Consider the following 17,417-nt stretch of genomic DNA (forward strand, 5'->3'; position numbering starts at 1 on the left):
AAGACATCCCTGTGCACTCTTCCCATCCACTCCCAGTTCCAGTGACAGAACAGGAGGCTTGCGTGACAGCCTGAAGCCATCCACCAGTAACAAACCTTTAGAGCTCCTTCCTGGAGTGCGACTGTAATGGAAAGGTTCAGTTCTGAGATTTCTGACCACCCTTGAAGATGTAGTCACCCCGGGAGCAGCAGAAATGACCCCATCCTCTGGATTGGTAATGTGGGTCAGGTCAGCAAAACTGTCAGCTGAAAGCATCCCCCTACCCTAACCTCCCTCTACTGCCAAACGCCTGTAACTCTGGCAGCACAGTGAGCCTCAATAAATTTCAAGCCAAAAATTCTTGGGAATCAATCTGGGTATGATATCCCCATTGGGAATTAGATCCAAGCTGTCACAACTCACTTCAATCGCCCCCATCAGGAAAAGGCAATCTATGCTCCCTCCGTTAAGTCTGAATAAAAGCTGATGCAAAAGGTGAAAAGTTCATTGGATCTGAATTCAGGTAAACAGTGCCACTTGAAGAAGACCACCAACACAATCTGAAGGCTGGTTACTAACTGCGTATCCCAGCATTCAATGTAAACTGGCAGGACCTTTCATAGTCGTCTTCATTGGCTCCTTCTTTCCCTCTTCAATAATGGTTAATTAAATAAATCTGCAATGCTAGCAGATCTCTTACTTATATTCCGCTGCTCATTTACCCAGTATGTTTTTCTTTCGTGTAACTTGTACACAAAGCCAATCTTGTGTGGGCAGCAGGCTTCACACAGAACAAAAGGGAAACATAATTTAAAACACATTTCAAATCACCCGAGGTCAGCCTGCGCTGAACACAGACATGTATATTTATCCATTTTCTTCTCCTGCAAAGGAAAAAATCTTAAACCACAAACGCCAAAGTAAACAGATAGTGGTCTCTGTGACAGCTTTGTACACCCGTGTCTCTGTCTGAGGCGCTAGCGCTCATATAAAATCTCCAGAAAAGTCAAGGGTTTGATAATGATAGTCTACTACTGTGCAGATATTATAGTTAACCTTCACACACTGAAAAATTGCTTTGCTGGCCTGGGTTAGCACATGGATCATCTGAATGGGAGCCAGGATCTTGAGAGGAGGAATTAGATGGCCACTCAGATAGGAAAGCTTCCTGCTCAAGCACTGTTACCTCTGATCACCTCTCCTATACTTGACCCCTTCCAATTTCTCACCTGTACAATGTAACATAACAGAAGAAACAGGATGAATAGATCATGTGGCCCATCGAGCTTGTTCCATTGTTCAATACAATCCTGGCCAAGCTTGAGGCTGTGTCCCCATGTTATCGATTCCTTGACCAATAGAAACAACCTCTTAGTATCTACCCTGTTTCCCCAGCCTTGTGTGACACCTACCTCTACATCTTTAAATCCTCCGACTACCCAGCCCACATCCAGTCATGGATGAACAGACATTTCCTCCGACTGGACACTGGGAAAAGTGAAGACATTATCTTTGGTTTCTGCTGCAAAATCTGTTCCTGAACGGCAAACACCCATCCTTTTCCCAACCAACTGTCTGAGGCTGAAGAAGATCATTCACACTCTCAGTGTCACAGGTGACACAGGACTATGTTTCCAAACACTTAACTGTACTTACGTAATTTCGCTTTATCGTGGCCCAACTCCACCCCTGCCTCTTCTCACCTACTTCTGAAAACCTTATCTTTCCTCTGGACTTGAATAATTCCTTGCATTTCTGGTCAGTCTCTCACTTTCTCCCCTCTGTCTATCTCTGAGGCCATCCAAATCTCTGCTGCAGTTGTCCTAATTCACAATAAGTCCTGTTCACCCATAACCTCTGTGCTTTCTGAACCACAAGGTTTAGCGGGTCAGGAGGTGAGGTACTTGCTTCAGTTTTATTTAGCGTTTCATGGGGTGTGGACATCACTGGCAAGGTCAGCATTTGTTGCTGATCCCTAACTGTCTTTGACCCGAGTGGCTTTTTAGGTCATTATGAAAGTAGTTAAGAGTCAGCCACATTCCTGTGGGTCTGGAATCAAACGTAGGCCAGGTAGGAAAGTAGATTTCCTTCCCTAAAGGACACTAGTAAACCCAATGAATTTGTGCAACAATCAATGATCATTGCATGGTCAGCCTATCTTTCAATTGAATGTAATTTAAACACCATCTGCCAAGGTCGGATTTGAACCATTGTCTCCAGGACATTAGCCTGGCCCTTTGGATTATCAGTCCAGTGGTGTCACCATGTCTAGCCACCGACCTGCTTTTGCAGCCATAGTATTTGTGTTGTTCCAGTTGAATTCTTGAGTTAATGGTGATTCCCCAGGATATTGATATTGAGAAATTTGGCAATTGCAATTGAATTAGTATTTGTCCTACGATATACAGTTGTAAAAATAATCACTATCCTATACAGAATTATACTAACCCTCCAGCATTGGCCTATAGTTTCCAGTACAGCAATGTTAAGTTTAATCGTCTGAACCCTGCAGTGTACAATTTACAAGAAAACTCACATTAAAATAATTGTATTCAATTATTTTAAAAGCAAATACAGATCAGGAAAACAAGTTCTTAGACAAGTTGGGGTAGAAACATGAAAGAACACAATACAACTAACCAGATTCTGAGCCTGGTCTTGTTTTCTGAAGACTAGTAGAGAGGGACAATAAATGTGGTCCTGACAATGTAACACATATTCCAAAAAACAAATGTTTAAAAATGCAAATGCACTTTCTAGATGTCAATTGTTGACATTATTGACACAATGCATTCTCTTGGAACAGGAGAATCGACATTTCGGGCATAAGCCCTTCTCCAGGAATGATTCCCTGAATGAAGCCCTGAAGGAGGGCTTATGCACGAAACGTCGATTCTCCTGCTCCTTTGATGTTGCCTGACCTGCTGCGCTTTTCCAGCAACCCATTTTTCAGCTCTGATCTCCAGCATCTGCAGTCTCACTTTTTCCACAATGCATTCTCTTCCCTAGTTCAATAACTTCCTTTCAATCAGCTGAGAGTCAGACCTGCTTATTTCAAAATACTGTCAGCCTATGTTATTACAACATGTATTTAAACTGCTAGATCCTTCATTATTTATTGTAATGTATGACAACTATTGTGTAATCTGTTATGTTTGCAAAATGAATTTGACTAAACATTAAGTTCTAGTTTGGCAAAAGAAACTGAGTCACTGCCTTATCTCCATACAATGATGAGCCACCAACAGAATCATCAAGTTATGTTTGTTTAGTAAAAACATTGTTCTTCATAACTTGAGCATTATGAAAATAAAGAGCATTGTAGAATATTTTATAATCTTAGAAATGTACACTAATTCTCTTATGGAGCAAAGCAGATTTATATCATCATTCCTGTCGGGTAGGTCATTAATGAGAAACTTGAAAGGGTTCAGCAAAGATTTACAAGCATGTTGCTAGGGTGGGAGGGGTTGAGCTATAGGGAGAGGCTGAATGGGCTGGGGCTGTTTTCATAGAATCCCTACAGTGTGGAAACAGGTCATTTGGCCCAACAAAGTCACACCAATTCTCCGAACAGTATCCCACCCAGACTCCTACTAATGCACATAACCTACACATTCCTGAACATTATGAGCAATTTAGCATGACCAATTCACCCAATCTGCACATCTTTGGACTGTGGGAGGAAACTGGAGCACCCGGAGGAAACCCACGCAGACACGGGGAGAATGTGCAAACTCCACTCAGACAGTCGCCCAAGGCTGGAATCGAACCTGGGTCTGTGACGTGGTGAGACAGCAGTGCTAACCACTGAGCTACAGTTTTCCCTGGAGCATCAGAAGCTATGGAATGACCTTATAGAAGTTTATAAAATCATGAGGGGCATGGATAGGGTAAATAGACAAGGTCTTTTTTCTGGGGTAGGGGAATCCAGAACTAGAGGGCATAGGTGTAGGGTGAGAGGGGAAAGATATAAAAGGGACCTAAGGGGCAACAATGTCATGCACAGGGTGGTGTGCATATGGAATGAGCTGCCAGAGGAAGTGGTGGATGCTGGTTCAGTTACAACATTTAAAAGGTATCTGGATGGGTATATGAATAGGAAGGGTTAGAGGGATATGGGCCAAGTGCTGGCAAATAGGACGAGATTAGTTTCGGATATCTGGTCAGCATGGACAAGTTGGACCAAAGGGTCTGATTTTGTGCTGTCCATCTCTATGTCTGTATGATTCTAATGAAAGATGGTTTGGTCCTAGGCACTACTGTAAGGAGCTCCTGCAGCAACGATCAACCTCCAATCACAACATCTTCCTTTGCACTGGGTATGACTCTAACCAGTGGGGAGTTTTTCCTTCCCATCCCCTTGAATTAGGGCACTTTTAATGCCATAGTCAGAAAATGCTGCCCTGATCTCAAGGGCAGTCACTCACAGCTGATCTCTGGAATTTAGTTATTTCACTGACAGTTGGAATGAGGTTGTGATTAAGTCTGGAACCAAGTGCCCTGAGTTGGACACAACTGAACCCTGGTGCATAAGCTATTTTTGAGTAGTGCTCCTTCACAACCTCCTCCATCCCTTTGCTGAGAGTAAGGCGATGGGCAGGAATTGGCCAGTTTGGGTATGTCCTTTTTTTGAGCATGTCATACGAGACAATTTTCCACATTTCCAGGTTGGTGCCTGCGTTGTAGTTTCATTGGAACAACTTAACTTGAAGTGAGACTAATTCTGGAGCACAAGCTTTCACTATTAATGAACAAAAACAAAAGAAATAACTGTTGATGCTGGAAATCAGAAACCAATGCTGAGGAAGGGTCACGCGACCTGAAACGTTAACTCTGGTTTCTCTCCACAGGTGCTGCCAGACCTGATGTGTCTTTCCAGCAACTTCTGTTTTCGTTTCTGACTTCCAGCATCCACAGTTTCTTTGCTTTTGTTTTTGTTCAGTATTTAACTCATTGCCACATCTCTTCGGGGATGCCCATCTTCAAGAAACTCAACCCCTCTCTCAGACAGGATTCCTGTTAACTCTGCTTTCTCTCCATTGACGCTGTGAGACCTGCTGAGTTGTGAACAGAAATTTCTGGTTTTGTTGCTCTCAGTATTTAACGTTGTTGTTACTGTATCCAGTACTTTGATGGCATGCTGGGAATCGAATTGGCAATGTAGACTTCTGGGGCTCAGCAGGAGGCTGACAGCATCCACTCAGCCACTCCTTCCTGAAGATGGATCCAAATGTTTCATCCTTGCCTTTGCACAGATGTGCTTGTTTTTCCTATCGTTTGAAGATCTCAGTGGAGTATCTTCCCTCCGTCTGTTGGGTGCAGGAGTACTTTGTTTCTGCTTGGGCTGAAGAAGGGTTATACCCGAAATGTCAACTTCTCCACCTTCTGATGCTGCCTGGCTTGCTGTGTTCTTCCAGCCTCCTGCTTGTCTATCTTGGCCATTTGGCATCTAACTAGTCCTGTGCTGTAGCATCATTTTAAGGTCTGCCTGGTGCTACTCCTGACGTACAGTCCTTCACTAATGACTGAACCGAGATTACACTCATAATGGATATCCCAGGGATTAACTCTGCAGATTATGACAATTCTGTTGATTTTGATGATTAGTGGACGTCCAAATTTTAAGCTTCTAAGTCTACTCTGAATCTATTCGATTTCAGATGGCGCTCATCAACACAATGGATGGTATCCTCAACAAGAACCGTGCGGCTGTGACACCCACCTATATCATCATAGACAGACACATCATTGATTGGGGAAGATGAGACGGAAGCTTTTCCATCTTGTTTGTTCTGTTTTCACTGTAAGGGGCCAAATTTGACAGATACATTCTTTAAACTGCAGTCAGGAGTGGTGCTGCTGAGCCACTACTGACAAGGTCCTCACCTAGAGAACATCCTGTGCCCCTGTTCCCGGTGCTTCCTGCAAGCTGGAATTCCAGGCGGAAGAGTACTCGTTCATCCGCTGAGCACAGAGGCTTCAATCAGTAGGAGATTTCCCTGCCAGTGTTTGCTGCGGGTCTTCCTGGGGTCAGAGGCTGGTGTTAAAGACTCCCTCCTCATTGTAGAGCAGCATTCAGCTACCTCTGGTGGGTCAGTCCCACCAGGGGCACAAACAAAACCAAAACCGCAGACAGTAAAGCTTAAAATGATTTAAATGTGAAAGCAGCATCTGGGAATGCGATAAAGGGGAAGTAATACTTGTGGTGTTACAATCTGAATTATAGAATAATGAAATGATACAACAGTCACTTGGCCCATTGCACTGTGAACACTCTCTAAAAGAGCTATCCAATTAGTCCCACTCCTCTGTTACACTCCCATAGCCCTTCAAGTATTTCCCAATCCAAAATGTAATTGTGAATGTTACTGTCAAATGTGGAGAAAGTGAGGTCTGCAGATGCTGGAGATCAGAGCTGAAAATGTGTTGCTGGAACAGCGCAGAAGGTCCAGGAGGGCTTATGCCCGAAACGTCGATTCTCCTGTTCCCTGGATGCTGCCTGACCTGCTGCGCTGTTCCAGCAACACATTTTCAGCTACTGTCAAATGCGCTTGCACTACATTTTCAGGCAGTGCATTTCGGATCAGAAGAAATTGCAACGTAAAATAATTCCTCTAATGTTGTGACACTGAAGTTTGGCAATGGAATTCAAGCTGTCTGGAGTAGTACAAGGCTGGATTAATATGAACAAACAAACATCTCTTTAAAAAGAAAGTTATTCTCGAATCATGGTGAAGTGGCAAGGAACACATTTATCGTTCCTTCTGAGACAGCCATGATGGCTTGTCTTCCTGAACAGCTGTAATCTGCACTGACTACAAAACTGTTTGGCCATCTTTCTGGCCTATAATACCAAGTAATACATAGAGCTGTCATTCAAGATTGTGAAATCTTTCAAAACAAATTGGGGCTGTATTGGTCCATAAAGTCTAAAGATAACACCTGACCCAATTCAACGATGCATTTTTACTCGCATGCTAAATATCAGGTTGTCTAAGGTCCACATCAAGCACTTTGTATTGAACAATATTAAACCAAATTAAAGTTGAAATAGCGACACTCAAAATGAAACTAAACGGCCAAACTATAACAAATAACACCTGCTTAATCAGGCAAATAAACAAAGAAGAATGTGAACATAAAGAGAAAGTGCTGGAAAATCTCAGCTTGCCTGTGGACAGAGTTAATGTTTCAGTTTGATGCTGCATTCTGATTCACAGACAAAATAACAGAAACTGGATGCACCCTCCAACCTCACCCGTACCAGGGTGTTAAAAAGGTCAGAAATGTAACCATGATCTAAACTGGCCTCACACATGGCCACAAGTAATGGAGGTAAGCTGTGCTGAATCAGTACTGAATGGAAGAGGCAATGAAAATATATCCAGAGGATAGAAAAGACAAGAGAATGAAAATCAATAAACAGACCAAAAAAAAGGTGATCAGTTTAAAAAAGAATCTTATTTAGAAAAACAAGGGAAAGGAAAAGTATAAAAGTGTCAAAATCAAATGAATACATTTTCAATCACCATTGACTGCAATCCTAATCCATACGTCGTCCAACAAAACATTTTTATCTGCCCAAAATTATCTGGTATAATTAAGAACAACTAGGTGCCAATGTTACCCATTCAGAGTGTTGGTGAGAGTGGTCACTCTTCAATAGCAAAGTATCACCCACCATTGTTTTGGTGTTGCACTGTTATGGTTTTGATAAACATGCTTGTTAAAACCCAATTGATTATGGAAAGATGATCATGCTCAAACACCACAGGAAGCATGAGTAGAATCATAGAATCCCTACAGTGTGGAAACGGGCCCTTCAGCCCAGTAATGGCAGAACTACCTGCATCTGTCACTATATTTTGAGAAAATAGGTACTCTGAACTGCTCTGGGATTTCCCATGGTGTTAAAAGAATACAGATTATCTCTGAAATCGTGCTTCAGAAGGAAGTCACATTTTTCTACTCAATTGACTCAATATGGAAATTAGCAAAGAACTCTCAGGGGAAAGATTCAGGCACCTCTCCATAAAGAGCAGACAGACTTGAATCTGTGGCGGGGGGAGAAGTAATCTTGGACAGCTTATGTGCGGTGATAAATGTGTTCACTGAATTGATAATCAGAAAGAGAAAATGAACTTTACCCTCATTTCTAAACTGATATTTGCATTGCAGTATAATTCCTAACATGTATCGATCTTCCCCCACCTCCGATGAAAGTTTCGATGGAAATCATTGATTCAGAGACATTACTGAAGTCCCTAATTGAGAGAAATGGAAATTGAAATAATGGAAGGTGAAGGAATTCAATAAAATTAATGTAAATAAACCAGAGACACCGCAGAATTCCAAAATTATAATGTATCTGCAGTAGAGAAATTTTTAAGTATTGTCTGAACTAAACAAATGTGTCTGAGTGCTTTTAGCTCTTTCTGCCAATTCACACTCACTATCTTTGCTCCTGCAAGCAGCTCCCACCTCAGCCTCAGGATCTATCCTTCTTACTATAACAAGCAATATTTCCTCTCTTGCTCTCACCCACCCCAAGCTCTCTCCCTGCTAACCCTGCGTGACCTTTGTGCTGCCTACTCACTTACTTGTGACACCTCAGCACCTTACCCACCTGCACCAGCACTAACAGCTGTGACACCCACTTTCATTTCACTCACTCCCTCCTTATCTCTTCAGAAAACAGCCCACCTCAGGGCAGAAAGTGTGAAGAGGCATTCTGGGTTGCCTGCCATTCTGCTCCTCACCCACATGAGAGGGATTTGACCCTGACCTAGCCTCTGGGCTGATATTAGAAACTGCTCTTGACTTATTGTACCAGGGTATCATGACTGAAGGGTATCTCTCGCTTGACTTGACTGAAGATGACTGACAACCATGACCAGGATCCAAGCTACACGGCAAGGTGAGACAGAAGAATTGTGAGCCAGGTAGCTCTGGTAGAGAGGGTAAAAAGTCATGACAAGGCAAGACAATGCAGGAACATTCAGGTTGGCAGAAAGTGAGCGAGTACTGAGAGAGCAAATGAGCTGCCCTGAGCTGCAGCCTGACCCAGCCTGTGAGCTGGGTGCTTCAAGACAGATTTCAGCACTGAAAGCACTATGCAAGTACAAGTTGTTATTGTTATAAGAGGGAAGGATCTAAAGGTTAATGATTGCTTTCCAACGGTTTTTAATTTTTCTTTAGGCAGAAAAGGATTGGTAGACATGCTTGATGCTTGATGCTTCAGCAATTCAAGCTGGAGGCTTTGTTGATTCTTATTACCGACTCAAACTTTGCTTGTGTAATAACATTTAACCTTGTCAGAAATGTTTAAATCAAAGGGTAATATACTGCCAGCCATCCACAGATTTCTTCTGTGGTCAACATTCTTCCCATTATAGGAAATGGGTGTTCTCATGCTGCAGTAAAAAAGAAAATGTCAACTCACTGCATTGAGGTAACACCTGCCCTTTGTCATGCAAAGCACCATAGAAACCATAACTGCAGGAAACATAGACTCATTAAACACAAATATGAGAGCACCACTTCTGCACTTCCTCAGCGCACTGATAAAGACCAGAGATACTGAGAAATTTACAAGAAACTGGGATACGCCTAACCTATTTAAAAGATGAAGAGTGCATAACTCGTAGGTTCAGTGATTGCAAGAGATGACTCATTCACACTTTTAAGGAGTAGTAGATAAACTATTGTGAACAAAGTAACTTTGGCATTTTCTACTGTCTCATTTTTTTAAAAATCCAAGTCATTCTAGAACAATTTTCTCTGCAAAATAGATCCGTTTGTATTGAATCAGAGTCCAATTGAGTCCCATTTGCAATACCTGAGGACTCATACCTATTGCACATGCTAAAAGACCTGTTTTCATCTAAAGCAGTATAAATTCCTTTCACTCTCTGAAGGCTTGGTAGAATACGTTGTGCTGGTTGTGAAGGGTGGGTGGAACAAGAGAAGAGTCAGTGCGGTAAAGTTCAGGAGCTCTGCAACGTTTTTATGATCATGTTACATTTTGGGTTAGTCACTGTTGGGTGTTGAACTGTTAAGTTGACATGATCTTAGTCTCAATGGATTTATTTTTAGTGAAATATTATGGGGCAGCAACATGAAACAATAGAGAAAGGTGCTGCATAGATTAGATTAGATTAGATTAGATTACTTACAGTGTGGAAACAGGCCCTTCGGCCCAACAAGTCCACACTGACCCGCCGAAGCGCAACCCACCCAGACCCATTTCCCAACATTTACCCCTGCACCTAACACTACGGGCAATTTAGCATGGCCAATTCACCTGACCTGCACATTTTTGGACTGTGGGAGGAAACCGGAGCACCCGGACTGAACACAAAATCTGTAAGAATGAATTAGAATGGTGTGGAAGAAATAGAATTGAAACATTTCAGCAGTGAAGAAATAAAACTGAAGGGTATACTGGAAATATCCACAGATATTAACATTGAACAAACACGGATCCTGACTTACAGAGTCATAGAATTGGACAGCATGGAAAAGACCCTTTCATCCAACTCATCAATGCCAACCAGATATCCTAAATTAATCTACCATTTGCCAGCATTTGGCCCATATCTCTCTAAACCCTTCCTGTTCATGTACCCATCAACTGTCTTTTAAATGTTACAATTATACTAGCCTCCACTGCTCCCTCTAGCAGCTCATTCCTTACATGAACCGCCCTCTGTGTGAAAATGTTACCCTTTGAGCAGCATGATGGCTCAGTGGTTAGCACTGCTGCCTCATGACATCAAGGACCTGGGTTCGATTCCTGCCTTGGGCAACTGTTTGTGTGGAGTTTGCACATTCTCCCTGCGTCTGCGTGGGTTTCCTCTGGGCGCTCCGGTTTCCTCCCACAATCCAGGTCAGGTGAACCAGTCATGCTAAATTGCCCATAGTGTTAGGTGCATTAGTCAGGGGTAAATATAGGATAGGGGAATTGGTCTGGGTGAGTTACTCTTTGGAGGGTCGGTGTGGATTTGTTGGGCCAAACAGCCTGTTTCCAAATTGTAGGGAATCTAATCTATGGAACCTTTCTCCTCTCACCTTAAACCGATGCCTTCTAGTTTTGGACTCCCCTGCCCTAGGGAAAAGACATGAATATTCACCATATCCATGACCCTCATGATTTATAAACCTCTATAAAGGTCACCCCTCAGCCTCTGATGCTCCAGGGAAAATAACCCCAACCAATTCAGTCTCTCCCTTAAGCCCAACACCCACAACTCCCCCCCCACCCCCCCAAAAACCCTGGCAACATCCTTGTAAATCTTTTCCAAACCCTTTCAAGTTCCACTACATCTTCCTATAGCAGGGAGACCAGAATTGAATGCAGCATTCAAATAACCAATGTCCTGTATAGCCGCAACATGACCTCCCAACTCCTTACTCAATGCACTGACCAATAACTTGGACAGCGTGTTTAAATGTTGCAGTCAGAACTTCTGATAAAATAAGGAAAAGCAACACACCCAAAGAAATCGCACATGGGGCAACACAAAAAGTCAAGTTTCAGTTCTTTCAGTTTCCATGATGATTAAATAAATTTGCCAATGTCTGACTAGACCAGAGGACTCATTAGAGAGAGACAGCTGGTGGTGGTTTAACCTGACGGTGACCACGCCTCAGGTGGGGCTGGGGGTGGGGTGTGGGGAGGTGGTGAGAGAGACAGAGATTGAGAAGGAGAGTCCTTCATAGTAACTTCAGCTGGTACAGGAAATGAACTAACATTGTTGGCATCACTCTGCAAGACAAACACCCATCCAGTCAACTGAGCTAACCGACTCCAAATACCTACTGAACAAATGATGAGGGTGGCTTCACCAACTGGGATTCAGAAGGGATTTGAGGATGAACTGAAATACTTTGTAGGTACAATACCTGTGTGTCTTTTGAGTGCAGGTTCTGTGAATTTCCCTTTACATTTATTCAACGTATAATCAAGAAAGCTACTTGACTTTCAAAAGGCCTGACCATTTTGGTACTTACGCAGTTGCTGTGTTTAAGGGCAGCTTCATACTGCAGCCTCACTCTTTGTGGCATCATGACATCGTCCTGTGGCATAAAATGCAGATTTTTTTAGCATGTGAGTTAATATCACTGCATTCATACATGATCACCAAGTTCACTTCCCTCTGTTAGAACATTCACTACAATCCACTCCATTGACAACCAAGTACTTTAAGTGTCCTAAGGCCGTGAATGGTGTTACATAAATGCTGTAACTCTCAGTTCTTCCTTACTCTTCAGACAAATAACCACCACTATATCAGGAAGGAGGAGCCCCAGTGATAGTTTCCAATGAAGCATCTGTATCTACTCAAAATGGCAATGTAATCATGATCAGAAATTAAAAAGTTTAGCAAGTAAATAATTCTGTGTGTGTCCTGACTTCCAAACTTGGCCCACAATTACCAGAGATGGAGCTGGTCCATGACCTTTACTGATCCCCACATTCCCCCAATGGCCTTTACTGCCGAGATGGAATGGAATATATTTGGTGGTATAAATATTCTGCCATCAAAACTCAGCTAATGGCTAAAAAAAAAAAGCTGACTGTTTCAAAAGATTTCAAAGAAAAGTAATAAATTTTAAATGGCTCCTACTTGTGAAAAATTCCAGCTCAGGGTGCCAGGAATTGCTGATACAACGCTGGATCAACTGCAAATAACCTTCATCTGTAAACCCTGTCGCAATGTTCCCATGATTCAGAGAGCTTGTGCCGGGCACACTGTATATTTCTATTAAATGGGTTTCTCATTTTTAGCTGAGGTTTTAATTTCAGCAACAAGAAAAATATAATCTGCCACACAGCAATGCCATAGTCGCATTTTTGCATCTTTATACAGCCCACACCCTAAGTCTTTCTCTTCCTCTTTTTTTATTTTTCCCACCTCCTCCTGTTTTAAAAAAAAGTGCTAACTCATATCAAATTATGGTTCTACAAGCGTGTTCCTTCATGGCGGAGCTACTAAGGGTTCCTTAACTTCTTCCGTGAGAAACAATTAAAACAATGCTCTCTGGAATAACAAGGCTTCAGCAAGGATTTTTATCACACCTACAGTCTACAATGCTGGAGGTCAAAGTCTGATCAAGAAACTCACTGAACTCTTACCATCAATGTGGGAGCTGAGGAACCATCCCAAAAGATGATACCTTCCTTCATCCAGGGGAAAGGGACTAGTGAATCTTGTGACAATTATAGAGGCATCTCATTCCATTCCATTGTCAAAAAAAAATTCAACAGATTCTCCTTGAACAACTTTGTGCAACACCTCAACAGAACTGCCTGCCAGAGAGTCAGTGTAGTTTCAGAAAAAGATCAAAGTGGCTTTGTTATGATGTTTAGTGTTCGACAACTCGGGGAGAAATGTAAAGCACAGAACATGGCCTCCTACACCACATACGTTGGCCTGACCAAAGCCATTGATACATTTAGGCAAGAGGACTTTTGGAATGTCATGGGGAAATTCAGCAACACTGAAAGATACATCACAATTTCTTGATGATCCATGAATGTAAGCATGTGTGTGTGTCCTGGATGGATCTTCAAACCCATTCCCAGTCACTGAGGGAGTTAAACAATGGCAGTTGTTCTCTTTAGCATGTTCCTCTCCACGATGTTTCTCTGGTGCTTTCCATGATGGTGAGCCTGGCATCAAAATCAGATGTTGCATGAACAGGAAGCTGCTTAGCTGAGGCAACACCAGGCAAAACCTCCCCCAATGTTTCCATGCATACACTTCACAATTTCCTTTATGTTGATGACTGGGCACGAGCTGTCAGTTCAGAGCTAGCAACTGGATGGGACACTGACTTGTTCCTCACGCTTGCTACAACCTCAGCCTTACAATCAGCAAGAGATAAATTGAAATCATGTACCAGCCTGTTCTAGAAAAGTCTGATCGTGTCCAAGGTTTCTGTCCTTGTCCAGAACCTGTGAGCAGTGGGTATGGATAAGCTCATTTACCTTTGTGGCATGCTCTCTCAAGCTGTACTGATGGTGTGGTACATGATAGTTAGTGAGTTCTGTGAGGGAGAGAACTTCATCTCTGAGTGATGGAGGCTATTCAAAGACAACAACCTTTCATAAACCCTTGTACAATAAAGCTGAAAGAGCCTGTGAGCAATGCAGAATATGAACCATAGGCATTGTAGTGTGAAGTCCAAATCTTTGACTGCATTCCACAGCATTGGAAATCAGTTTAATGAATAGCTATGGGGCACAAAAAATGGTTTGGGGCCTGGAAATATTGACACTAATTACCAAAATAGAAAGCACCTTCTAACTTGGTGGACACAGTGGCTAAGTGGTTACCACTACTGCCTCACAACACTAGGGATCCGGTTTTGATTCCAGCCTCAGGCAACTGTGTGCAGTTTGCAAATTCTCCCCTTGCCCATATGGGTTTCCTCTGGGTGCTCCCGTTTCTTCCCACGGTCTAAAGATTTGCAGCTTAGGTGGCGGGTATGCTAAATTGCTCACAGTGTGCATGCCAGATGAGTTAGCCATGAAGAATGCAGGAATAGGATAGGGGCTTGGGTCTGGCTCTGAGGGTCAGTGTGGGCTCGATGGGTCAAATGGCCTGCTTCCACACTGCCCAAAGCCTGCACATGGTGCAGGAGCTGCTCATTTGGGTCATAGTGAGAAGGATGGCTGGGCTGTGTCCCTTCAATGCTGTAGCTGTGTTTAGACAGACATTTACTCATCCAGCTGATGAAGAAAACTGAACATACCTTTACCAATGTGATAACATATTTACAATGATGTGTTGCCAATGCCACCTAAGTGCCCACAGAAGGGTTTCTTCTTACTTTCTCACCCACTAAGTCTCAGTAAAATCCCAGGTTCCACCTCTTGGGCTGGAGGGAGCCTACCCTATCGTGGGGCCAAATGGCCTGATGAGATTTGGTCAGGTGACACTGGAATTGTTTGTCTCTCCAAAGCCCAGACACACCAATTGATTCCTGCCCAGAACATGGTGCATCCTGGTCATCTTGACATCCCACAGGGCGGAGGATGGCAGGCAGGATGGAGGCTGAAGATCCGGCCACCACTGGATCATTTCAAGAGCAGACTTCAGGGAAGCCTGCATGCGTTCCATCCTCTAGCTAAGTGCCCACTGGCAGTGCCCTGCTTCCTTCTGAGGAAGAGGCAGCTGGAATGGGGTCAAGACCGATTGTCGCACTGTTGGTACTGACCACCAACAGTAAGAATGATAGGACGGATATTTGTCTGTATACCCCCAGCAGACTCTGACCACACACCCAGCATAACTGCATTTTAAATGTGGCACCAGAGACAGATCCCAGCACCACTGAGCACTTCCACCTATGGGGAGAACAAATGGGGCACCATTAGGGTAAGGTGCTTGGTTAATAAGGTGAGTTTGGCATTTTGAGAAAACTCACTTCGCCTCACAAGGAGAAATCCTTCATGGAATTCAACAAATATGACACCACTGACTTCCTGTATGATTCAGTTCCAAGTCCCCAAAGTAGGGAAATGGTAATGACTGGTTGAAGTGTCAATATTGTCCACGTCACTCAGGAGAGATCAGTTGTGAGATTTCTTTGTTAGCCACTCAAAAGCAGAGAGGTTGACATCTCATCCAATGAATGCTGCCTCTGTCAGTGCCACGCAGCCTCCTTACTGGAGCACTAATAGAGGTTGACTGTTCTGGCACAGGACCTAAACCCTCAGTCTTCTGCTTCAGATGCAGATCATTGCTAACTGAGCCATAGCTGATACCATGGAAAATCCCTTCACTCAAGGAGTAAGAGATGACTGAAATAATTTTCCAAGGAAGGGATGTGATAGGTACAAAAACATAGAGGAGCATTCAGTGTTGAGCTGGGTTCTATAATTACAGCTGTTCTTCCTTACAGGAGTTTTGGTCACATTTCATGACTAGAGGCATGATCAAAACAGCAAGTTGTACAAGCTTAACAATCTAATAAGTTACAGCTGGGGACAATATTTAAATATATTAATTTCTTCAGGTGCTTTGATTAGAACCCACAACTATTTTTAACTATTAAAGCTACAGCTCAGAGATTGCTAACATTAGCAAATGTTTAACGTAGCATACTACATTCTTTAGCCTATATGTTTCAGCAAAGCTTGAAATCATTTGAATAGGGAGGTTAAAGACCACATTAAAATGTCAAAGAAACATCAATGCATTTAGTGCTCATGTGGTAATATCATGAGTGCTATTTCTGGATTAATTATATAACCACAAACATCACACTCCATATCACCACACCATGCTGCAAATGCCACTTAATACTTTCCATATAGTAGGATTTCTGCAATCTAATGAGAACCATACAGATCAAATTGCACATTGCAGCTCCTGATCCTGCTAATAGTCTTAATAAGTAGATAGGCAGGAGGCTGGAAGAACACAGCAAGCCAGGCAGATTCAGGAGGTGGAGAAGTTGACGTTTCAGATGTAACACTTCTTCAGGACTTGGGGTGGATGTGGGGGGGGCTGCAGCGAAAGAGGGCAGCGGGGGCACACCCTTTATCTGCAGCTCTCCTAACACTGACATTGTCTACATCATTTAGATTTAGCACATTACTGGGATACAATTCCTAATGGAATCAACAAGTTAGAGACTTCTTTCCAGAAGATCAGATTAGCTATTGTGGAAGTACATACACTCCTGGTCAACATTTATTGCTTAATTTTTTTCTTATTTTTTCAAGGAATGTGGGCATCACAGGCGCTGGCCAATGTTGCTTGTTTCGTTCCCAACATCCTTTGAACATCTCCAGGCCATGTCAGAGGGCAGTTAAGAGCAAACAACAATGCTGAGAGTATGGAGTCACATGTTGGCCAGTCCAGTTCAGGAATGGCAGATTTCCTTCCCAAAATGATATTTCTGAATCAGATAGGGACTTACAACAACTGACGATAGTCATGTGACACTCTTACTAAGGGTCCAGGGCAATAGATGGAGTCAATATCTGGAAACCGGAGTGTGTGACAAGAAATAAAAACAGTGGCTTTGATTTTCCCAATTTTCTTTGGAGATTTCTGTGCACCTAATTGGCAACATGACCAAGTAGACAGTGCAAAAGTCCAGGTAGGTAATGGTAAAGTAGAACTTGATGGCATCAGCATAAATGTGGAGCCTGAGGGCTCTTGTGGCACTGTAGAAATGCCCTTACCCCTGAGCCAGAAGACCTGGGTTCAAGTCCCATCTGCCCCAGGGGTGTGTCAGATCACACCTAAGAGGTAGATTCAATAAGTAGTATATGTGAAACCTGATCTGTATTTGCTTAAGAGCTCTCCTTCCTTTACAATGGGACTGTAAGATCTTTCTGAATTGATGGGCCAAGTGAATTTCTCCTTCAATATCTTTATTTACCAGACAACACCATATTAGAAGCAGCTCCTCAG

General features: G+C 42.9%; 1 protein-coding gene across 1 annotated transcript in view; it reads right to left on the minus strand.

Moving 5' to 3' along the window:
• Nucleotides 1–17,417, minus strand: part of qtgal (queuosine-tRNA galactosyltransferase) — a 385,611-nt gene that overhangs the window by 328,582 nt on the left and 39,612 nt on the right. Inside the window, exon 5 of the mRNA XM_043714488.2 lies at nt 11,995–12,060. Within this exon, the coding sequence (XP_043570423.1) occupies nt 11,995–12,060 (66 nt within the window). The remainder of the gene's footprint in view (nt 1–11,994; nt 12,061–17,417) is intronic.

This window comes from Chiloscyllium plagiosum, unplaced genomic scaffold, assembly GCF_037043375.1.
Source record: "Chiloscyllium plagiosum isolate Xiang-an unplaced genomic scaffold, Cpla_swu_hap1 HiC_scaffold_25, whole genome shotgun sequence".
NCBI classification, from domain to species: Eukaryota; Metazoa; Chordata; class Chondrichthyes; order Orectolobiformes; family Hemiscylliidae; genus Chiloscyllium; species Chiloscyllium plagiosum.